Here is a 23,868-nt window from a genome sequence, read left to right as displayed (position 1 = left end):
AAATTAAAAATATAAATAAATTTTAAAGTTTATTTCGATTTTAAGCCTCTAACTGTAATTTCACGTTAGGCCTCTAATTATATGTTTGAGTTGCCACTGACATCAACTTACAAACCTAGAAACAAAAAAAATTATCTTCGAAAGAAAAGTTGATCATTCTAATAATTAGACGAAAGATTTAATCAATCTTAATATTATAATTTTTTCCCCATACTTTTTTGGAAAAGTTGGGCCAATGGATAGAGAAAAGAGAAAAAGGGAAGAAAAATACAGATTTAATTAATAACGAGGAAAATATGATAATGAGAATTAATTATAATCATCCACTTTAATTTCGCTACACAAATCTTTTTAAAGAACATTTGTTCAAAGACATAAATTCAGTGTTATCTAATTCACAAGGCAAATTTGTCACGATCCAAACCTAGGACCTAGACATGATGCGGCGAATAAAGTACCCGGAGGCACCTCATCCAAGACTCTTAGCGTTCGTTAAGCATTTCATCGGTAATGATAAATAAAAGCGGAAATAAAAAGGAAAAATGTGATTAAGGAAAATATCACCAAACATACCTCTACTAATAGACTTGACGGGGGCTAAAATATGTCCCTAGCTCCCCTCAAAATAAGTATAAAAAATGTCTTAATAGAAGTCTTACTGTTCTACATAACATAAGGTAGAATAAAAAAATATGTTATTCCCGAAATATGGGAACTCACCACAAGCAATCTTCAAACGAATCCAAGAGCTAGCCACGCGGAGGAAGTCGAAGAGGAACACTGATCCCTACATGGTGATATCATGTAGGTAAAAGTGTGCCTTAGTACTTTGAATGTACTAAGTATGTGAGCAATGCATGACTTTAAAGAACCAATATGACATTAGCATAATATGAAACATAATGCAATGCATGCATAATCAATCATGTATAAAATATTTGAAACCTTTATTTGTGGGGAGATGACCATAACCGACATTTAAGACCATGCGAGCTATTACATGGAATCCAACATATCCTCCTACGTTGGCACGGGGAGACTACTTGTCAGGTAGAACTCCGATCAACTTTAAACATTCTTTGTTTTTAACTTTAACATTTGACGGCTACAAAGGCCTAACCGACAAAGGCTCCTATGGTGGCACATAATTAATGCAACATGAGACTTTACTTAAGAACCCCTTCGTTGAATCTCCATCTACCTGCTACATTCGGTGCTAGGTCAAATCCCACGGAATAACGTTTAAACATCAACATAGCATAAGCATTATACAACTTTAGCATTAAAACATCAAACGGTGGAATAGCTCATTAAAACCTTTGGTTTATAATATCATCATGGTTGCCATACCCTATTTACCATCCTATTAATGAACCTTGATTTATAAGAAAATTAGGTCTACAATCAGTGATGGTATTGCGGGTACTATGCTAATGGGACCTACCTTTGGGAAAAAATGTTCAAAAGCATTGACGGCATATAGAGATGTCATGAATGTCATATCATAATCTTAAACATTTCATTTGATTCAATTTGAGGATTGTCCTTTCACATTGAAACCTTACTTTGGCTAAGAAGCCCTTTCATCAATTAATCATTTCATAAAGACTCCACTTCATAAGCATTTACTTTATAACATTCATTGGAGTCAAACTTCATTTCAACTTTACTTTATTATAGAAAACTAGGTGGGTTCTTGTCAAAAACCTTTCAATGCCTTTAAAGACTTCTTGCATGCATGGGAGTGATGGAAATGCATAAAATACACATTCTTAAAGCAACCCACCATATATGTTTTAAAACTTTTTTCAAGCCTTCATATAGGCACTTTAATAACATCATAACTTCATGAAATCAAGAGTCAATATACATCAATATATGTAAGGAAACTTTAAATATATCATAATCTATGCATTTAAAGTCATCATGTAAAAGCCCATAAGTTTTCATTATTTAAAATTGAAAAACTAGTTTGAGAAAATATTTGGGCTCCATGGGTGGAAGAACCCATGAATGAAAACCCACATACCTTGAGGAGTCAACTCTTTAATGCAAAACTTGAAAAGAAATGGAGGCTTGATCTTCTTGCAGTGAAACCCTAGAACGTTTCTTAGAGATGGAGTTCTACCCGGCAAGTAGTCTCCCCGGCCAACATAGGAGGTTATGTTGGATTCTATGTAATAGCTCGCATTGTCTTAAATGTCGGTTATAGTCATTTTCCCACAAAATGAATGTTTTAAAGAATATATAAATGATTGATTATGCATGCATTGCATTATATTTCATATTATATAAATATTTTAATAGTTCCTCAATGTTCATGCATGCCTACATACTTAGTACATTCAAAGTACTAACACATACTCTTTTGCCTACATGATATCACCATGTAGGGACATGTGCTCCTCATCATTTTCCTTCACGTGGCTAGTTGCGATTTCGTTTGAGGGTTACTTTTGGTGAGTTTCCATGCTTTGGGAATAATACTCCTTTATCTTTCTAGCTTATGATATGTTGAGATGTTTAGACACTTACTATGATATTTTTTTTCTATTATGATTGAGGGCGAGCTAGAGACTTGTCTTAGCCCCGTTAAATCTAAAAGTTAGAGATATTGTTAGACATATGTAAGTTGAAGATTTACTATTATGATTTTCACTTGTTTATTTATTGTCATTACCTATGAAAGGCTAAAAGAATACTAAGAGTCTTGTTTGAGGTATTTTCGAATTTCTCATTTGTCATGTCACGTCTAGGCCCTAGGCTTGGATCGTGATAAATACCTATTTTAAAATTAGTCAAAACTGAACTTCAAGGGGGACCTTCACAGTCCGTTATGCCCACCACGAATCGTGGTGGGGTCCCATGGTAAAAGACTTAAAAAAATATTTTGGAATGTGTTGCAAAGAAGTCTCTGAACCTTCTTCACAGACAGCCACTACGGACCGTACTAAGCTTCACGGAAAACCTCCACGGGTCGTGGTGCTCACCAATAATCTGAGAGATTAAACTGGTTGAAAAGGTGGCTTTCAAATACAGTCACTATGGACCGTACTGAATTTCACGGAGGGCCACCACGGGTTGCGGTCCTCTCCTATCTAAGCAGATTTACTAAAATGGCCATAACTTTTTACTTTGAACTCCAAATGAGGCAAATTTGGTAGAGTTGGAAGGAGGATTTAGAGACCTTTGATTTTATAGGTCATGGGACACCTGATTCTATATATTCAAGGAAATATGATTGCTTAAAGTTGACCTATGTGAAATCTTACATCGAAACTCAATCAGCAAGGGACCTTTCAACTTAACTTTGTGCCAAAGAATTCTTGGGACCTTAAAACATCTCCAAGTCTATTCCCACACTAAATAATTAACCTTAAAATTCCTAAGATAAAACGAATGGATCCTTGGACGGACCATCTTCACGGTCCATGAAAGCTCCATGGGTCGTATGGTTATCCATAAAGATTGACTTGGTCAAGCTTGGTGAAGGACTTTTTTATGAAAGTGGACCACGGGTCGTAGTGGTCCTTGTAAAGTTGACCCGCTTTATGGTTTTGAGTGTTGGTGTAACACCCCAAATTTTTTTTCTGCAAAGACTCGAACATTTCTTCACGTGTGTGTAGACTCGAATCGAATGACTTGTAATTTTATATATGAGTTAGGATAAATTTCTAAGTATTTGAAGAGTATTAGATGTGGTTTAGGCTAATGAGGGATCTCTAACACCAAGCCGAGTCCAAAGAACTCCAATCGATTAAGTTTTCGGATGAGCTAGTATAAGGGTCAACTTCAAATGACCATATCTCCTATAATAAGATGAATTGGGTGGCCCATAACCTATCAAATTAAATTTCTTTGAGTCTTCTTTCCAACTCCACCAAGATTGCATTTTTTGGAGTTCGGAGTCAAAAATTATGACCAGTTTACGATAGACTGTTATTGTAGAAAATTCAGGCATGGCACTCTAGTGCGCCCGGCGCCACTAGAGCGCCCGAAACTAGCCTCAGTAATTTGGGTGCTGGCGCGGCGCGCCAGCTATAGCGCCAACAGGGTTTTTAGCCCATTTTTCAGATTTTTGATGAAGGGCAACTTGGACTTTTTCCCTAAATGTATATATACGAACTTGGACATGTTTGAGGGTCATTTTTTTAGTCTTTCACCTCCCCAAAACCCTAATTTTCATCATCTTCTCTCTCAAATCATCTCCAACAATTCCTCTCAAAAGCTCAAGGATTCAAGCTTCCCATTGAAGACCTAACATCAAGGTTTCTTCAAAATCTACTCTAAGGTAGGTAAGGCTAACCTAAAATATGGATTGAGTTCACTACTCCATCTATGCCTTCTCTAATAGCTCAACACCTGCAGCAACTCCTACAGCAGCAATGCTGCACCCCAGATGCAACTCCAACCTCAAGAATGCATTGATCCCCAACCCACCAGCAACCAACATCAACCAACTTCTGCTTCACCAATATGCAGCACACACTGTACAATTACAAGCCAATAGTAGTTGGTACAGTAGCTGGCAGGTTTGTTTTGTATATTGTTCTGGTATTGTGTGTCTGTGCAGGTGTCCCAAGGAGACAACTCTCACCACAAAGAGGACTCTACTCTTGAGTATAGCATACAACCAAAACAGCTTGCCCATAGATGCAATCGAAAGGAAACTAAAGCATGGCAGGCTAGGACCTCATCAACACCATCCAACACCCCTCATTATCTGCAGCAGCCATACTTCACACAAAATCTTTGGAGCCCCTTGTTGGTTTATTTGTGAATATAGGCACAAAAGAAGATCCTCTACTAGCTGGGCTGAACAACCACAACATCAGTGGCCTAGGTACAAGGCAGCAACAGTTCTACTCCATAACAATAGCCACACTCAAAGCTACTGCATCTTCAATTTGCAGCAGGCAACAAGCTTTTTCAAGGCCTTCCTCAACAACTCCAAGGATGCTGGTTGCTACAACTCAATATACTTCCTCTATCTTCATCCTCCTTAGCTGATATATGCTCAATCCTGAAGTGGATGCAATCTTCCATTGGGACTTACTTGGTATGACAAGACTAAAATGGGCAAAGATGAAAAGAATTTTCCCACCCCATGTGAGATAGAAGGTTCATATACTTGTTCTTTTTCAATTTAACTATGTATGGTACGTAGCATAGTTGAATAGGACTAGTGTAGGTTACTTTCTTGTTTTCTCATGGAAGGGGAGAGTCTCCCTCATTTATGCTTTCTTAGTCGATTTGTACCGGGAGGAATCCTCTCATAGGTTTACTGCTTTCTAGTTATAGTTAGTCTCCTTTTTGTATCGGAGATGAGTTAGCCGACCTTAATAGGTTAGCCGACTTATGAACCACCATAGGATCGGAGGTAAGGTTTATGTCCCCCTCCTTGTATTTTTACTTTATTTATTTATGTTAAGGCTTGGGGGTGATGCTCAACCCCTGACTGTGTACGAGAGGTGGAAGCCTCGTGTAGGGTCTGTTCCCATAAAAAAAAAATATGGATTGAGTTCTTCCATATGCCTCATAGATGTGTTGGATGAAAATAGTGAAAAGCTTGAACCTTCTATGAAGATTTTCTTGAAATTTTCCTAAACTCTAGAATATTTTTATATACTAGTAATTGATTGATAATTTTCATGACTTAAATTATTGAATAATTATCTTTCATATTTATTTCATAAACCGTAGCTACATATTGACTACAAATGAATTTTTGTATATAAATTCATATGTATTGATGGTGTTCTTGAGTTGGGTTTTGTTGAGGGTATGGATTCATGTATTCATTCACATTAACCCAAGATGAGATTTCTTTTTGTTATAATTGTCTTGAGGTTGAAATTGATGGTTTTTGTGTGTATATGTATTAATTGGAATGAAAAAAGAATGAATTAAGATAGTTATGAATGTGAATGGCATAAAAAGAAATGAAACATTGGTAGAGCTAGAATATCATTTTTGTTTCTATAAATAGAATATATAATTAAATAAGAATTTTGGAGCAAGATGTTTGATAATGATGTGAATGATGATGTTTGATGAGGATGTGAATGATGGTTATTTAACATATGTAGAATGATTGATGAAGAATGATTGGAGTCTTATGAGCATTTTGAATATAAATGATCTTTTGAGAAGTGGTTTTAAATAAATGATTTGTGAACACTTTTGCATAAACTATGTATACACTATTTTGAGTTTAAAGAATGATTATTTTCATCTTTGATTTAGAAAGAGTTTAAGCATGATTTTAGTTTGAAAAGTCTCTTAATCATTATTTTGAGTATGAGTATTTTGAGTATAAACGAGTTAACAATTTTTACGTTAAGACATCTATTTTGAGATCGAGTTGAGGAGTTAAAAACTATGTTTTAAATGCATTCATTGAGTTGAGATTGTATCAAATTTAAAGAGAAGAGTTTGATGATTGAGATGAGTTGATTTGAAGGAAGGTCCAATGAGGCCAGATTTGATTGAGTTTTGAAAAGAGTCCAATGAGACTAAATGAGTTGATTTGAAAGAGTCTAATGAGACTAAATAAGTATTTACTCACTTGATAGATATGAACATATTGAGTCTTGGGAGAAGTATTGAGAACCGAATTGGGTAAGAGTATAGTCCATACTCGAATCCCATGAACTACGTAGCCAACATAGGAAGGGATTGGACCGTTAAAGTTGGATGTTTTCCATTTCATTATCCTGAAATGATAGGACTTGATTTATTGATTGATCCATGATTGGTTGATTCGTTCATACCCTGGCAAAGTATGAACGGGCGTGGCAACAACGTCGACTTGTTGTACATCACTGGCTCATAGGTGATGTTTGTCGGTTAGAGAAACTCCCAAATTGAGTGAATTGTGCATGATATGATTAGTTTGATTATAGATGATTGACTTGAATTGTAAAACATTGCTAAATTTTAATTTGCACATCTATTGAATTGAGTCCTTTGACTTGGGATGAGTTGATTGTATATGATTGGATTTGATTGGATGATATGTGATTGGATTGGATCGGATTGCATATGATTGGATTGGATCGGATTGCATATGATTGGATTAGATTAGATGATATGTTATTGAATTAGAGTTGATGGTATATGATTGGATTGGATCGGATTGTATACGATTGGATTGAACCGATTGTATATGATTGGATTGAATCGGATGATATATGATTGGATTGAATTGGATTGTATATGATTGGATGGGATCGAACTATAAATGATTTGATTGAACTGTATTGTACATGATTGGATTGGATTGGATGGTATACGATTGGTCTTTGTCTAAAATGTATTCTTACTTCAGACTTATGACACCTTGATTGAGTATCTCTTATCTTTATGACTTGAGATATTTGAACCGGTATTGTTTCATTCTGTCATATTACATACTCGTACATTCCACGTACTGACGTCCATTTGGACCTGCATCATTTCATGATGCAGAGACAGGTTTAAGAGATTGTCAATAGGAGCACCATTGAGGATCTATTCACACTCAGCTTATTGGTGAGTCCTCCCCTACATTCGAAGGACACTACTTATGTTATTCTTGCGTTGAGTTTAGTCTTTTCATTCTGATTTGAGGTAGCCATGAATATGTCATTGACACCAATTAAATAGTAGTGATAGAGGCTCCATAGACTAGATAGTGATGGGTCGATTGAATATTTTATTTCTTAAATTATTCTTGTCAAACTATTTAACGACATAGATTGGAGTTCGATTTGTTGGCCCATGGCCTTTATTATTTGAGTTAGATTGATGATTTGAGTTGCCCACTAAATTATTTCTTTATTTTAAACTTTCCGCTGATTGATTGATATGAATGGATGTGTGATTGGATCAAGTGGTTCGCTTGGGGACCAGCAATGGTCTCCGAGTGTCGGCCACGTCTAGGGTACCCTCCCGGGGCGTGACAAACTTGGCTCCCATGAACCACCTGACGGTCCGTGATCATGACTACGGGTCATGAAAGGTGACTGTGGTCAGGTCCTGCAGGAGGCCTGTAGAGTGTCCACCACGGGGACACACCACGGTCCGTGGAGGGTTCCATGATCCGTGGAGGTCGTCCGTGGATCTTGCCTTTGGGAAATTTCCTAGGGTCTTGGGGAGGGGTCACCACGGAGGGCTTCACGGTTCGTGGTTCTCACCACGGTCCATGGTCCTCCATCGTTGTTCATCCCCTGCAAGTCTGAGTCTCTGAATCTCTATCACGGTTGCTCACCACGATCCGTGATGATTACCACGGTTCGTGATGACTTCCCATGGTCAGCTCCTGATGCCAGTTTTCTGCACTTTCTGAAAATTGATCCTTTGTTCCTTGGTTTGGGACCTTCCACATTATGGGGTCTTACAAAATCTTTACTCTTAATATTATTTTTTAAAATCTCTAGGCACATGTTATGCTCTTTGAGGCATTAACTTCGGTGTATGAACTTCTTAAGCTATCATGTTCTAAAATTGAACCTATGTCTTATAGGGCCATAATATGTGTCTAGCATATTTATTTTTTAAAATATTAGAGGTAATTTTATCCACATTTTTATTACTTAAAGTGTTAAAGAGCAAATATTATAAATCACACTATTTCAAAGTCAAAAAATTAAAATTCACCCAAAATAGAGATATTCCAGCGAATGACCCAATCTTAATTGGTTTGAGTTTGAGTTGTCCGAAAACATTATTATCTCTTTTTTTCTAGAAGACGATAAAGAATCTGCCGTGACTAAATAAATTTTTTAAAAAAACTAGGTATTAATATTAATTACTTGTGAATTAAAATGGCAACACACGTGACACTGCTGAGCTGACAATCTAGTTGATGACTTTTGAAACTACGTAGAAATTAATATTGCATGCCTATATATAATCCAAATCCTTATTTTACTTGAATTAGAGTTCTCTATATATAAATATAACGTGAGGCTTTTGCATTAAATTTGTCATTGCCTTAATACCTTGATCCTCCAATTTATTTACTCCCCTCTATTCCTCATCTTGCCAAAGGTAAGTTTGTTCACTTTGCGTACATATGATTTGCTCTCGAGTTAACTATATTTTTTAAGTTATGATTTATTTGATGAATTTAGGAAATATGGTACGAAAAATCTCGATAATAGTTGCATCAACGCAATCATCATCATGATATGTTTTTTTAAAATTTTTAATTATAGTGGAACCTAATGAAGTAAACATGATAAATTGTCTTTATGATAGTTATGTAATTGTACGTAATAATTAAGGAAAAAGGAATTATTGTAGTCCCATTGGAACCGGGAATGAATTATTGCAATTCTATTGAGACAGGGAAAAAGTTATCGTAGTCCTATTGGGAAAGGGAATGAATTATTGTAGTTGTGTTGGGACAGGAGAAGCCAAGTCTAGGCTATAAAAAGACGTTGATATTGTGAATATTGAATAACAGGAAAGAAGAGTCAATTTCTCCCAAAAGTGCGTCTCTTGTTCTTAGTTTACACGTACATCTTTATTTTAACACGGTATCAGAGATGATGATTATGTTCTATTATGAATCTTCTAAATGGTTGTGTTTCTTTTGATTGTTTCAGTAGACCTTAAAATGCCATCTGCAAGTCCTGATCCAATTGAGGAAGAAAGGGAACCATTTGCTGAAGTTGATCCAACAGGGAGATTTGGTCGATACGCCGAGCCACTAGGCCATGGTGCTGTGAAGAAAGTATACAGGGCATTTGATATAGAAGAAGGAAGAGATGTTGCCTGGAATCAGATTAAATTGAGCAAATTTAGTGACATGCCTTATGTCATCAGTAAAATTCGTTCAGAGATCACATTGTTGAAGAACTTGAAGAATGATAATATCATTGTGCTATATCATTTCTGGAGAGATAAGGAGCATAACATCCTCAATTTCATCACTGAGGAATGTGTGTCTGGTAATTTGAGGGATTATAGGAAGAAGCATCGTCGCGTTTCCATAAAGGCGTTGAAGAAGTGGTCTAGGCAGATATTACAGGGGTTGAATTATTTACACACTCATGATCCTTGTGTAATTCATAGAGACCTTAATTGCAGCAACATATTTATCAATGGGAATGTTGGAAAGGTAATTGAACTCATCATAATTCTATTTATGATCTTCAGTTTATGTGCATTGAAAACTGTTAGCTTAATGTTTCTCTTATCTGAAGTTATTGAGAATTCCATTGGACTCGACTGGTGTAATTTATTATAGGAATCATCTTTGCTGAAAGTGTTCATCCGAATACACAGCTCAAGCCCATGACATGAATTGGCTTTGGCCCAACAAACCTTACAAATTTGTCCCTAGAGCTAAGTCATCATCGAGCCCAAAAGAGTTGTATCATGTGAACTTGTTATATGCCTCATAAAGCTCTTCACTTTCCTTTCACATTCACATTGTGATGTAAGATTCGCCTAAGATGTCACATGCAGCCCTCTTCAGAAGCTTGTCAGTCTAGACACACCTGCTAGACCTTCTGTTTGACCCGTACTCATGGACCTCAAAACCACTAAAATCTCAACAACTACTAAATTGTCAACTCAAATCCCAAAGTACAATTGATAAGAACCTTAAAAGTTGAACCTGGATGACCACCTCTACTCGTAACTTAACAACGCGCTAAATATCTTGTTATGTTTATACAGGTAAAAATAGGTGATCTTGGGTTGGCTACAATAGTAGGGAAGAGTCATGCAGCACATTCATTGCTAGGGACACCAGAGTATATGGCACCAGAGCTATATGAAGAGGACTACACAGAGTTGGTGGATATATACTCATTTGGAATGTGTTTGCTAGAAATGGCCACTATGGAAATACCATATAGTGAATGTGAAAGCATAGCCAAATTGTACAGGAAGGTTACATCAGGTATAAAGCCTCAAGCTTTCAACAGAGTGAGTGATACAGAGTTGAAGGATTTCATTGAAAAGTGCATTGGAAAACCAAGAGCAAGACCATCTGCTGCTGACTTGCTCATGGATCCATTCCTTTCTGATGTTGCTAATTATGACAATGATCACAATTGTTAAATGTCCTTTGTTTCAAGTATTATTCTTAGTCTCTTAAGCTTATTCAAGAAATAAATTCCTCCTTAAAAGGATTTAAGTTATGATGTCAACCTATTATAGCAGGTTAGCTAAGATTTTTAGCAAGTTATCAATTAATGTTTATCATAAATATTTATTTATATGGGATAGTTATCAATAAATACCATTTCGATCATCTAATTTACCAAAAATAATCGAAATATACACTCAGTTGTATATGGTGTGTATATATTGAGTAGACGTATGTATATCATATGCGAACTCATCAGTATAACTTTTTAGATTGCACCACTAGAAAATAGACCTATGGCACCGAGTCCAAAACTATTGCGTGCAATAGGTAGGAAAGCCGCTGCAATAGACCTATTGAAACGGTTAAGGGTCCGTTACATCAGATCGCATGGTAATAGATCTATGACAATGGTTTCTCGAGACATTTGTAGAATCATTCTTATAGGCCTATCTATTACAACGTTTGTGTAACCGTTGCAATGAGTATCTAGTGCAATTGTTATTGAGGCTATGACAACAATTTATTGAGTCCCATCCAATACAACAGTTAACTAAGGAAATTGCAACAATTTGATGAGATGTTCCATAAAAGTAAAATTTGTATCATTATCTATCAATTCAAAATTTTACATATGTAAGAGAGGAAATAGACTCTTTTTCTTTTGTTTTTCCTTTTTTTTTTCCTTCCCAAAGAAAATGTAGTATTGTCAAAACAGATAATCTTTATAATGTGTTTATTAAGATTAAATTTGATCCAATACATCGAAGGAGAATATTTTTGAACCAATTCTAATACGTTAAGGTCATTGTTGACCCTTTTCCTTCTTTTCTTTAGTAAAGTTTTAAATTTTGTATATTTTATATGTTGTTATATGCAACACTCGTCACAAAAAGAAATAATTGGTGTGCTGATTTATATTATAAACTCATTAACTTAAAATCTTAAAGTTCAGTTATATTACTTTGCTAGTATTTAACGTAAGGTGTAGACTATATTGTATATCACCCTAGGGGATGTGCTAGCTTTCTTCACAGTCATTCTAGAACTGACTTGTCAATGCTCGTAAAAATTGGGGACGATTGGTCCTCCATTCATCCAATCGAAAGTATAGATAGCAAGACTACCTTCATAACGTTTTTCCTTCTATCCATATATATGTTGAGATTATTATAAGGTAAGGCAATTTAATTTGCTTGAGTTGCTCAATCTAAGTTTGACGAAGAATCTTGGTTTGAAGTATAGGAGAGAGGACAATGCAGAGCCAAAAAAATTGGCGAAGAAATGTGTAAATTTTCTTCTCAAATGTGTCAATGGTGTGCAAAATTAAATAACACTCATAATAGCTAAATTTAACTTTGGTAAACCACATAATATTTTGGGGAAGGGTGTGCACTGAACCATCATTTGCCTAATGTGGCTCCGCTCATGAGAAAGGGACTACATTGGCTCAGCTTTGAAAAACTCAATTACAAGAATCTATCATCACAAATATTACTCAGCTCTGATAACTCAATTACAAGAATCTATTTTCACAAATATTAACCTCTGAAACTTTCATTCAAATTGCTTACTCAGATTTTACTGACGTTATTAAATTATGGAGCAAAAATAATAGTTAGGAAAAACATGCAAGTAAAGACAGACTTGTGTATGTATATACATACATATAAGAGATTTTGAGGGACACAAGAATGAAAAAAAGGATAAAGTTGTGATTGGGATTAAAAGATGTTGGTAGTAAGCAAAGTAAATATATACATGCTTGCAACAAAAGCAAGGCCACTTAATTATTCTAAGTATATTTTACAATTTTATTTATAAGCCGTGCCGTCTTGGTTGTTGTTGGCTCCCTTATATCGTATCATATGTTACAAAAAGTATCCTCTAAACTTTTTATGCACTTCACCTAATTAATTACCCTTTCTTTAATTTCTTTCCTAGTAGTAATTTTTCTGATTTAATTTGGGGTTTGGCTTCAATTTTCCACATTTTGTTTTTTCCCAATACACTTGAATTTGCCCCATGAGTTCTTCTTGGCATATCTCTAGTCTCTAGGGTAGGAATATTCACTTAAAAATTTGATCTTCTGGTCTATATTATGTCCTTTTAAAATTCTTGCATACCCCTTAAAAACATACTCCCTCTGGTTTATTCTACTTATTTGATTCTTTATATTAAAATTCGATTATATTTTTTATTCGTCCATTTTAGATTTTTAGCAAATCAAGAGAAGTTTAACTCCCTCTACTCTCAAATATATCATCGAAGTTTGAGAAAAAAACTTATTTATGTCATTCGTTAAAAGTTTTTCTCATTTATGTCATTTTCGTTTGAGAAAAGGTTCATCCATGCCATTATTTGTTAACTAAAATAGCATAGATGAGCCAAACTTTTAACGGATGGCATAAATGAACATTTTCTCAAAGTTCAATGGCACATTTGAACCTTTTTCATTTTAAATAATAATTTAGTTAATGACGTGGCCAAATCATAATTGACCACGTATACAAAATAATTTTGCAAAACGGAAAATATTTTTAGTTTACAAATAATGGCATGGATGAGTCTTTTCTCAAAAGAAAATGGCATAAATGAGCCAAACTTTTAGCGGATGGCATAGATGAGCCTTTTCTCAAAATTCAATGGCATATTTGAGCCATTTTCCATTTTATTATTAAATAACTGCATAAGGTACGTACTAATAGTCAAATTTAGATTTTCAAACTATAGGATATTTTAGTAAAATAAATCATTAATAAATATTTTCTTAAGAGGAGTATCAAGTCAACATGAGCCAAATAAAATGAATGAAAGGGAGTGAGTATTGGATAATAACCTCAATCATGAGATTGAGAGTAGTATTTCACTAATTGAAACAATATGGGGAAAGAAGTGCGTAATAAAAGACTTCTTGTTTTTCTAAAATGTTGAACGAAATTCAATTTGTAAAAAATGAGTAATATTTGAGAATTTTAGTAGATCACTATTTATATTTTTTCACTTCGATTCTCCGTAATCCCTTCCTTACCCCCTATCTAATTTTTAAAAAAATGCATGCATATTAACTTCTCTATAACCGTAGGAGTGAATTCCGGGGAAAAAGTCAATCTATGCTACAAACAAAAATATAAAAATTCCAGTATTATGAGAGGTGTACGTGTATACATGCATTGAATTTCAAAAGCTACGTACTAAAATTAGTATTAAAAAGGTCATTGTGAATATTGAATATCATATAGTATATCATTTTTCTACGTAGTATAAATTAAAACTGTTGAGTGTATTGGAAGTTTTTTAAATTCTCATGCACGTGTATATACAGTCCAAAAGCCAAGAAAATTGCCATATTTTTCAAACTTCAACTTCTCGAACGTCTTTGAAGCCTTAATATTAGGAGATTTTTGAGTCCCACTTGTGACTTTTGACTAAAAATAAAAACTACTATAGTTGTGCACGAATTATTTCAGAACAGCTTGTGCATATCTTAATTATTTTATCGGATATCAACTACTTCACAATAACACGTGTACATTGTACGGAATAACTTTGCCCACCAAAACCTTACATATGAGAAAAAATCATAAGTACATTTTTTTATACCTAGGTTGGGATTTGGATTTGAGACCTAATGCTTCTCTAAACCGGGGGAGCTAGAGTGTCGGCTATGAATCCGATTTAACCTTGTGTTTGTCTTAAAAATCCGTTAATTATGTACAAATTATTAATCTAGAATTCAATAACTTAAAAAGAGAATAAAATCCAAAACTCATACGCTTTAAATCGAGGCTCTACCTCTGCTCTACTCACTTTATTGATCACTAACCTAGCTACCCCTAGAGTGTTCAACCTTTTTATATATAATTTCCATTTTCCACACTGGTTGTTCACTTCACAGGATTTCTGGATTCTAGAAGCACTCTATACCCTTTAACTAGTACTATATTTTCGAACTTTGAGCTGGATTTTCCAACATTTATGCTTCCTTTCAGAAACAAATGTCTCATCTTTGACTAAATAAATTTCATGCACATTAACTCCATCTCTCATTAAAAACTTCCTTACATACCCAAGTCTTATTATTGGCTGAATGCATGGGTACTTCTTCAAGTCCAAAAGACTCTTCAATTCTTTATAGTCCACTTTCATCTCCTAATGTTGGTGCCCTGCTTAAAATCAAGATCATTTCATGGTAACAACTTAGTTTTATTCCACACCCCCTTTCTAATTTTTTTCACATTATGCTTTTTTTGTGTATTGTTTTAACTTAACTTACCAAGATTTCCTACTTCACTAGTAAAAGATTCAATATTTTTCCACTTAAAAATGTCCAATGACTATTTCCACATATGTTTTGATTGAATTGGTGAGAAGAAAAAATAGTAATGTTTTCATGTCCAATGACTATTTCCACATATGTTTTGATTGAATTGGTGAGAAGAAAAAATAGTAATGTTTTCATACGGAAAAAATAAGAAGTTTCCCACTTCCCACCATGTATTTCCGAGTGAATTGGATCGGTGGGAAATGAGTACTATAGCACAAATTTTTACTTATTTGCGGTGGGAACAAACTTTTGTTTCTATATTGCTTGTTTGATATGCTTTACTTGAGCCGAGGGTCTATCGGAGATCGTCTCTCTACCCTTATACAGTAGGGGTAAGACACTCCATCCTCTCTAGACCGCACTTGTGAAATTTCAATGGCTATGTTGTTGTTTTAAATTATCAAGAAATGTTCTTTCAGGAGTCAAGAAACTGGTTTGCCTGTCACAATTCGAGTTCGGATAGCTGGTAGGATCTTTAACTTGCATAAGGTGAGATCTCTCAACTCAATTAGCATGGAGCTCCAATTAATTAAGCACCATTTTCAACATAATGCTATTATCAATTAGCTCACTTTCTTGGTTTTTGATGTTGCAGCACCCGTTGTTCTCGAAAAGCGGATACTTCAGAAGACAATTGAATGAATCAAATGAGGTAGAATTACCAGGAAATTTCCCTGGAGGGGCAGAGACTTTTGAAATGATGGCACTTTTCATCTATGGATCCTCCACATTAGTCGACCCTTTCAACGTTGCAGCGCTAAGGTGTGCAGCAGAGTTCCTTGAAATGACAGAAGAGTACATCTCTGGCAATCTTTGTGAGCGTTTTGACATATATTTGAACCAGGTTGTGCTGCAAAGCTGGGATGATACTCTGATAGTCCTCCAAAAATGCCAATTATTGCTTCCTTTGGCTGAGGAGCTGCTGATTGTTAGCCGTTGCATCGAGTCACTTGCCTTCATGGCCTGCATGGAAATTCTTGATCCTGAAAGGAGAAGGGACCATCCAGTTGTTACATTGGAGGCCCTAGCAAGTCAGCCTTGGAGCAATGAGACAGTTAAGGAAATTCTTAGCCAAGATTTGTGGATTAAAGATCTTATCGCTCTGCCATTTCCTTTCTTCAAGAGGATAATATCATCTCTGAGAAGACAAGGGATGAAGGAAAAGTATGTCAGCCCCATAGTTCTTTTCTATGCAAACAAATGGGTGCTTTCTAGAAAAACTCACCAGTATTGGCAGAATGCTAGGAAGGACGGAAAAGCTGACAATGACGTTGATGATGATGATGACGATGACAACGATACTAATGAAAAGGTTTCCAAGATTCTTCAAGGAATTCTTGATTTGCTCCCTATGGGAGAGAAAGCTAGTAAAGTAATCCCTGTTGGATTTTACTTCTCTTTGCTTTCAAGATCACTTCAACTTGGTTTAACAGGTGAAAGTAGGGAAAAGCTGCAAGATCAGATTGCGTCCCTACTATACTTGGCTCGAGTGGAAGATTTTCACCTTCCGGATAGCAGCAAAGACTACATTTCTTCCTGCATTGAGTTATCAATAATGAAGAGCATATTTTCGAAATATGTATCCTATAGCATGGAGTTAACTCATACACTTTCACCAAGAAATTATGTCGTTGCTGAACTTTGGGATGTATATCTAACCGCGATAGCCACTGATCCACAATGGAGTTCGAAAAGATTCTTGGAGCTCATTGAAACTGTTCCATTGTCCAGCAGGCAAACGCACGATCATCTCTATAGAGCCTTAAGCACTTTTCTCATGGTAAGTTTTCTACATAATATAAAGTGAAAAGCGCATTTCTGTATATTTCAATCAAATCACACCTCTAAAGTGGAAAAGCCAAGGGCTGTCGATAAACTGTTGAAATTTTTTCCCTCAATAATGAAAAATTTTCCATTTTATCCAGGCCCATCCAGATATGTCACAAGAAGAGAAAGGATTGGTGTGCAAATACCTCAATTGCCAGAAACTTTCCCAAGAAGTGTGCATTGAAGCAGTTCAAAATGAATTAATGCCATTGAGACTTATTGTCCAGGCTTTGTTTGTTCAGCAACTAAACACACAGCAAACTTTTAAGGAATGTTCAGACTCGTTCCGATATGCTCATTGTGGAGAGTACTCTGGAAGCCTCTCAGGTACAATATATCCAAATTCCAAAAGCCAGAACTTGGTTGAGAGTCCATATATGGAAAGAAGTGAAGGAGGCAGCAAAACACTAAGCTTCTTGTTAAAAGATTCAGCAGTGCAAAGGTCTGAATTCTCAAGGAAGGAATATGAATCCACGAGCTTCAGAATCCAAAGCCTTGAAGAAGAATTGATATCCTTGAAAAAAACACTTCAACTGCAGCACATTTCTAAGCAAAAAGAAACCATCTCCAAGAAAGTTGAACCAGTTTCCACAAATTTTCAAAGCTTGAAACCATATGGTCTAGAGGGAAGAACACCAAGCAATAAGAGAAACACCGTTGGACAAGTGACTAGTTGCATTGGTTCTGTGAATTTTTCTTCCCAAAAGCGATATGCTACTAGGTTACTTAAGATTTTCCGGAGGATAACTTTGTTTGGCAGAGGAAAATCAAGAAAAAAGCAAGGTGGCAATGGCATTAGGCCAAAGATATTGAACTTTTAAACTACAACCACATTGTTGATCAAGGACCACAAAATATGAGACTAGTATATTATTTTACCAAATTTTTATATAAGAAAGTTCATGTAAATAGCAAGGGAATCAAATAAGAACATGTCAGTGGACGTTGACATTATTATAATGAATCACAATCTATTGTATTTTATGCAGAGTTGTAATTTGGCTTGTGTTCTTTGCTGGACTTGAAGATCAAGGCATCAGAAAAACTTGAAGATCATACAGAAAGTCCAGAAATTTTGCAAGGCTTTTGCTATGAATAAGAGTTTGTCATTAAGAAAAAGCTTTCATACACATATTTAGGTATTGTCAGGATCCTAACAAGGTCTTCCATTGAAAAGGAACGCGTCCAGATTAAGTTAAGCCTCTATTATTTGAAGTATCAAACAGAAAAATGAAGCAAATTCAAGGCTCAAGTATGTTTTCTATTTGATTAATTGATTGGTTGAAATACCATAAGCTAAGTCATAGAAACGCAAGTGAGGTTATTTGTACATACCGGAGTTTCATCAGTATCATCCATTTTTTGCATCCAAGCACAACCTTCTCCAACAAAATCGCCACTACATCCAGGGCAAATCTTCTGTCTTCAATTCACTTAATCATTACCATGTTTCTGCTTACACAGTGCTAAAATACAAGTAAATTTAAGTACGAAAAGACAGATGAGAAATTATTTGAACACAATTGACGAAGACCAAAGAATCTGCTTCATATATCAGATCATGCAAAATTATTCTGTAAGTAGTGTTTGGCTTTGTCAAACCCTAAGAACCCAGATTATTACTATTGCTCTAAATAAAGTATGCTAATGTGGATCAACCGTACAACACTAGATAACCAAAAACAACTAAAACATAACAAATATACTTCAATCCTTAAATAATTGGAGCCAGTACATGAATCAGGCAATCAGCTGTATCCTTTCTGCTCAATTTGGTCTGTGTTATTCCAACACTCAATTCACCCCTTAGTTTTATGTTCATAAGATGGAGTTAGGTTTCAGTTTTACACTGAGGACATGGAAAATAAATTTTAAAAGGAAGATTATGTTTCTTCTTCAACAGCCGCTATCTACCTTCACAAGGTAACGAGTAAGGATGCATACCCACCACCCCTTCCCATATCCCAATTGTGAGATTACAATGAGAATGTTGTAGTAAGAAGAAAAATAGATCTCATTTTCCTTAATTTCTTCCCGCTTATTCTACTCAGACTCAAAAAGGAAAACTTGGAAACATTACTTTTGTTTTCCTTTCTCTAATTTCCAAGGAGAAAGATTCTTAATTCTGTTAATATAATGGTTTGTAGTACAACTATCTTTTCACATAAACATTTGCAATCTTTCTTTTTCGCCACTCACCAAAATAGTATTTCAAATAATCATCAAAAACACTGGTATTGCAGCATGAACATAACAGGGATCTATAAACATGAAGCACTCCACACTTCCAAGGAAATCGTGTAGATGATTAAATACAGCAAAATATATCTGAATAATACAGTGTAACAAAGACGGTATACATATCATTCATGCAGACATTCACTAGACCTAACATGGCCATAACTGAGACAATGGTTTCCCTTTGTGGCACGTCATCATACAGTCAAGTACAACTTCTCTGAGCTTCTTCTCTACATCTTCAATCGAAAGGGTTGCATCAATAACCTGCAATAAGTCAAGGAAACAACATCAACAAGGCAATGCTATCACCAAGGTTTGGATTAAAAAAAACTGATCAACCTACTATTTGTTTCATGAAAAAAGTGAATTTGTGTATAAAGAAAATCAAATCAGAATCTGATCAGTACTGTTTAGTCAATGCCAGATTACGTTCCTGCTTAGTTACCATAGACATGCTATATTAAATGTCAGAAACATCCAAACTAACTCAGAAAGTACTGCTGAGTCAAAAACCAAATGATGATATTCGACAACTATTAGGTTATCAGACTAGTTGCTATATTTACTTAAACAACCATTTCTATTTCCGTAGACAAATGGAAAACAAGTCACCTTCCACGAGGAATCACGAAGAGCCAAATAAAATCCAGCCACCTTTTTCTGAAACTCAAGCTGCTCATATCGTTCATCTCCATAACCTCCTCTTTCAGCAGCTTTCTAGTTATCATAAAATTGAAATAATTAATAAACAGAGTCACATTAACAACAATGGAGAGCAAATCTTCCATATTCAAAATATTGCTGAAAAAGAATAGTTAACAAGTCAAACAATAGAAAACCTCCATAATATGGAAAGATAAAGTAAAAGGGTACAGCTGATCCTCAATAACAGAGTAGATCCACATATATTCCAAAGACAGACTTCAAATTAGAAAAATGCATTGACAATATCTCTCTTACTTTAGACAGGTGAAAAAGAAAAAAAGAAAAAAAAAACTACCTCAGGTGATATGTCGAGATATACAACCAGATCTGGAGCTAACAACCCAATTTCTGGAGCCTGCAGTAAAAGATCTGTGCTAAACTTGCTAGGAGGTTTTGAAATTGCCACATCAATGAAGTAAGACATGATTTTACCTTACACCATCCAATATCTAATCCCTTAGCAGAGGAAAATGCCACCCCGGAATAAGAATAGCGGTCAACGATGAGAGTAGTTCCACTCTTCAGCTTTTCCTCCATTAATGATCTGCAGTTTCTTAACAGAAATTAATAATTTCTGAACACACCACTACACCAGGCTAAAAGCATGTTAAATTCTACAATGATCATTAGCCAACTCACTGCAAATTTTCAGATATACTATCCGACTTAGAATGAAAAATGAAGGTAGCAAAAACCATTTAAAACTTGTCAGTTAAATAGCAGTGGTATTTACGGATTACAAAAGTGGGAAATCAACTATTTCCATATTTTGTCTGTTTTCATCAATGTCTTTGCTTGAGAACAAACTACAAAGTGAATAGAAAATTAGAAAAGCATGCATATAAACATTTGCTTATTCATTTTGGTGAGGGGGCATTTTTCATGGGTAGACAACTGGTCTGGTCAAGAGTCCTTTAAACTGGTAGGTCTTATACCACTTAATTCCCTTTCTAGCCATTATACAAAGTTATTTTCATTTTCTTGATCCACAAAGGCAAAATCTTTTTTATAAGTTTGAAAGTAGCAGGGAGAAGATGGGAATAATTAGCAATAGCTGGTCTTAGTCAATGTACTCCTGCCAAGTTCTCTTGATTTTCAGATCTCTATTCTGTTCCTGTAAACAAATATAAGGAAATACCAACTAATGTACAGCCAGATTAAGTGAGAAATGTACTTCCAATAGCATAAAGAACATGCCCCCAAGGTTTTGATCTAGTGGTAAAGCACAGCTCATGATATGTGAGTTAGGTGCACTCATGGGTTTGAACCCTACCGCAGACAAAAAGCATTATATTAAGTGGAAAAGGGCAGAGGGACAGGCCATTATCCACCGAGTATTGAACCGTGTGCCACTAGCCCTCAGGGATTTCTCAGTTATTAGGAAAAAAGTCCCAGCGTTCAAACCATCAGTTCAGAGGGATAGCCAGCATATCAAATTTGGAGGATAGATGATTACTGACTAGCCATTGATTGATTTAATTAATAAGCTAACCAATTTCATCTCCACATATACCTAGATATGGATAGGGTAGTAACAAATGCCATGCCTAAGTATTTTTGACAGGTAATGGTGGATATCAAAGTCATGGGTGCTCCACTGCATCGTTACAATAGTCAAGTATAATTGTAGAAGTATTTGAAACTTGATGGTAAAATTATTTACTATGTAAACCATAATTAATGCTCCATTATAATTTTTTTAAAAAGATCATTCTACATATTCAATTATTCTTGACCAACTATGAGCAATAGCAGCATTGCTCACACTAGATCCATTGCCAAAATAAAATTTGTGCAATAGATTAGCCCTAGACTGTACATAAATTGAATAGTTTGATTTATTTACAAAATTCGTGTGTAAAAATTCTACCAAGGATGGAGTTTATACTAAATTTGATTGAGCTTTTATTCTCAGAAGCCATTCAAGAAAACAGAAGGGTTTGCTTTGGGAAATTAAACAAACTGTTGAACCTAACAAAATGGCTAAATCTTCTTCATGAAAGAAAGAACTGTAACCAAAGGAGACAAAAGGAATTCTTTTTTGTTGTGGAGAAGATGGAGTATTTCAGTTTTGGAAAAATGCAGTTTATGGGCAATGCAAACAAGGCTGTGTGAATAAAACAAACCTCTTCTCCCAACGATTTGCACTGAAGAGAAGATGGATTGCATGGTCATCCAACTGTGATTTGTTAGCAAGATAAGAAGAAATCATTTGCCCAATGCCTGTATTTCTGTCAGGAAATCTCCATGACTCGACTGAATATCCCTGCTCATCCAAATACTTGTACAGTCTGCCAGACTGTGACGTCTTCCCACAACGATCCAGCCCTTCTAAAACAATTAAGGCACCTCTGGAGCTGCTGCTCTCTTTGTTCTCCATATGAATTAGTCTCAAAGGCTTAAAACGCAACTTCAAATCCAAGCTAGACTTCAACGAAAACCAAGCTGCCCAAGTACCAAATTTTCTAGGAAAAATTGAACTTGTCTTTGATACAAAGCTTCTGCTGAAAAACAAAGTTTCCTCCACTTTTAAAGTCCTTCGCCTAAAAAAATTGACACAGAACACATATTAATTAAGTAGATCTACATGACATATAGAGCAAACTTTACAAGTTAATCCCGATTTAGCTTATTGTCACCAAACTAAACTCCAAACATATACTCATATAATGCACCTCACAGGAAAGACTCATGTCCTATTGATCATGCTCTTATTGGCATTTTATCAAGCATAATATGCACATAAATATTTACATCAGGGTTATAAAAATTCAAACTTGGAAACCTCAATATGAATTTTGAACCCCCTAAACCACCGAGTCAAGCTCTAATCTTGTATTCAAGGAATTCAAAATCTATATACATACATACATTAAAAAATTTAAAAAAATTAACCTTATACATACAATATAATTTTTTTGTCAAAGGGGTCCAGGTGAACAGGCTCTCGTCCCCTTAGATCCGACCCTGAGTATATATACACATGAATAAACACCCGGAATCTGGACACACAATATGAAACACCCATATCGCAGGGAACACTAAACATATGTACAAAACTATTGGGTTTTGCCACTAAGAAGCTCTGCATAAACTATCAATACAAATCATGGGTTAATTGTGCAGAGATTTGTAATACACACACTACGAATAACCAATTATTGATAAATCAAACAAATTTTCATTATCTGAGATTCACTATTTCTTCGTGACCGAACAAAATCCAGATCAGTGAATACCCAAATAGAAAATTTTCAGAAAAGGAAAGCGTTAAAGGGGAAACTTACAGTGTTCTTGTGAGGGCGAAATTGCAAGAATGTGTCATATCACTAAATACCTATAATCGATTTTGCGCGCCTGTTTTGAAAAGAATCAATTTTTTATTTGGCGCCTTTAGGGTTCTTCCGGTTATTTGCATAAATAACCACTAATTAAGTTTCATTTAAAACATAATCACATATTAAAAATTATTGCAATTCTAACCATTGTGATCATGTTTTATACAAGGTATTTGAAAGTGGCCTCCTTGAGGACTGAAGTTCCATTTTAGCATCCTCTCCATCCTTTGAATTATCGCCAATGTTTGAACTTCTTACTTTTTTAATTTTGTGTTAATTACAGATCATTGTTGTTTTTAACTAACATTGTATTTAAAAAAAATATTAGACGACCTTTTTAATTC

General features: G+C 35.2%; 3 protein-coding genes across 8 annotated transcripts; 2 read left to right on the top strand and 1 right to left on the bottom strand.

The window, feature by feature from the left end:
* Positions 1-8,945: 8,945 nt before the first annotated feature.
* LOC129892124 (probable serine/threonine-protein kinase WNK11) lies at positions 8,946-11,226 on the top strand. Of its 5 annotated transcripts, none has more exons than XM_055967676.1 (3): positions 8,946-9,033; positions 9,597-10,108; positions 10,672-11,226. In XM_055967676.1, the coding sequence occupies exons 2-3, from the start codon at positions 9,605-9,607 to the stop codon at positions 11,056-11,058; spliced, it is 891 nt and encodes a 296-aa protein (XP_055823651.1). In that variant the 5' UTR covers positions 8,946-9,033; positions 9,597-9,604; the 3' UTR covers positions 11,059-11,226. The 5 variants fall into 5 exon arrangements, with proteins under 5 accessions (XP_055823651.1, XP_055823650.1, XP_055823653.1 ...); XM_055967675.1 differs by having other exon boundaries at positions 9,594-10,108; XM_055967678.1 differs by lacking the exon at positions 8,946-9,033 and adding an exon at positions 9,461-9,477.
* Positions 11,227-15,017: 3,791 nt separating this feature from the next.
* Positions 15,018-18,219, top strand: LOC129892202 (BTB/POZ domain-containing protein At5g48130). The gene is made up of 4 exons (XM_055967758.1): positions 15,018-15,278; positions 15,833-15,902; positions 16,009-17,193; positions 17,339-18,219. Exons 1-4 carry the CDS (start codon positions 15,181-15,183, stop codon positions 18,059-18,061), a joined length of 2,076 nt encoding a protein of 691 aa, XP_055823733.1. The 5' UTR covers positions 15,018-15,180; the 3' UTR covers positions 18,062-18,219.
* Positions 18,220-19,395: 1,176 nt separating this feature from the next.
* LOC129893398 (thymidylate kinase-like) lies at positions 19,396-23,588 on the bottom strand. Of its 2 annotated transcripts, none has more exons than XM_055968918.1 (6): positions 23,093-23,368; positions 22,313-22,729; positions 20,619-20,730; positions 20,482-20,541; positions 20,094-20,198; positions 19,396-19,745 (listed from the first exon to the last, which is right to left on the bottom strand). In XM_055968918.1, the coding sequence occupies exons 1-6, from the start codon at positions 23,275-23,277 to the stop codon at positions 19,629-19,631; spliced, it is 996 nt and encodes a 331-aa protein (XP_055824893.1). In that variant the 5' UTR covers positions 23,278-23,368; the 3' UTR covers positions 19,396-19,628. The 2 variants fall into 2 exon arrangements, with proteins under 2 accessions (XP_055824893.1, XP_055824894.1); XM_055968919.1 differs by lacking the exon at positions 23,093-23,368 and adding an exon at positions 23,474-23,588 and having other exon boundaries at positions 19,401-19,745.
* Between the last annotated feature and the right edge of the window lie 280 nt (positions 23,589-23,868).

This window comes from Solanum dulcamara, chromosome 6 (assembly GCF_947179165.1).
Source record: "Solanum dulcamara chromosome 6, daSolDulc1.2, whole genome shotgun sequence".
In the NCBI taxonomy this organism is placed as follows: domain Eukaryota; kingdom Viridiplantae; phylum Streptophyta; class Magnoliopsida; order Solanales; family Solanaceae; genus Solanum; species Solanum dulcamara.
The sequence above is the reverse complement of the archived record's forward strand: the minus strand, read 5'-3'. Positions and strand labels throughout refer to the sequence as shown.

What these genes read in the sequence shown, in the direction of transcription:
- LOC129892124 (XM_055967674.1), top strand. Translation starts at nt 9,566, where the DNA reads ATGGTTGTGTTTCTTTTGATTGTTTCAGTAGACCTTAAAATGCCATCT. An exon ending in TCAATGGGAATGTTGGAAAG is followed by an intron (nt 10,109 to 10,671) that starts GTAATTGAACTC and finishes ATGTTTATACAG; the next exon opens with GTAAAAATAGGTGATCTTGG.
- LOC129892202 (XM_055967758.1), top strand. Translation starts at nt 15,181, where the DNA reads ATGGGTACTTCTTCAAGTCCAAAAGACTCTTCAATTCTTTATAGTCCA. An exon ending in AAAATCAAGATCATTTCATG is followed by an intron (nt 15,279 to 15,832) that starts GTAACAACTTAG and finishes ATGTTCTTTCAG; the next exon opens with GAGTCAAGAAACTGGTTTGC. An exon ending in GGATCTTTAACTTGCATAAG is followed by an intron (nt 15,903 to 16,008) that starts GTGAGATCTCTC and finishes TTGATGTTGCAG; the next exon opens with CACCCGTTGTTCTCGAAAAG.
- LOC129893398 (XM_055968918.1), bottom strand. Translation starts at nt 23,277, where the DNA reads ATGCAGAGCTTCTTAGTGGCAAAACCCAATAGTTTTGTACATATGTTT. An exon ending in TTTGACAAAAAAATTATATT is followed by an intron (nt 22,730 to 23,092) that starts GTATGTATAAGG and finishes CAATTTTTTTAG; the next exon opens with GCGAAGGACTTTAAAAGTGG. An exon ending in GCAAATCGTTGGGAGAAGAG is followed by an intron (nt 20,731 to 22,312) that starts GTTTGTTTTATT and finishes AAGAAACTGCAG; the next exon opens with ATCATTAATGGAGGAAAAGC.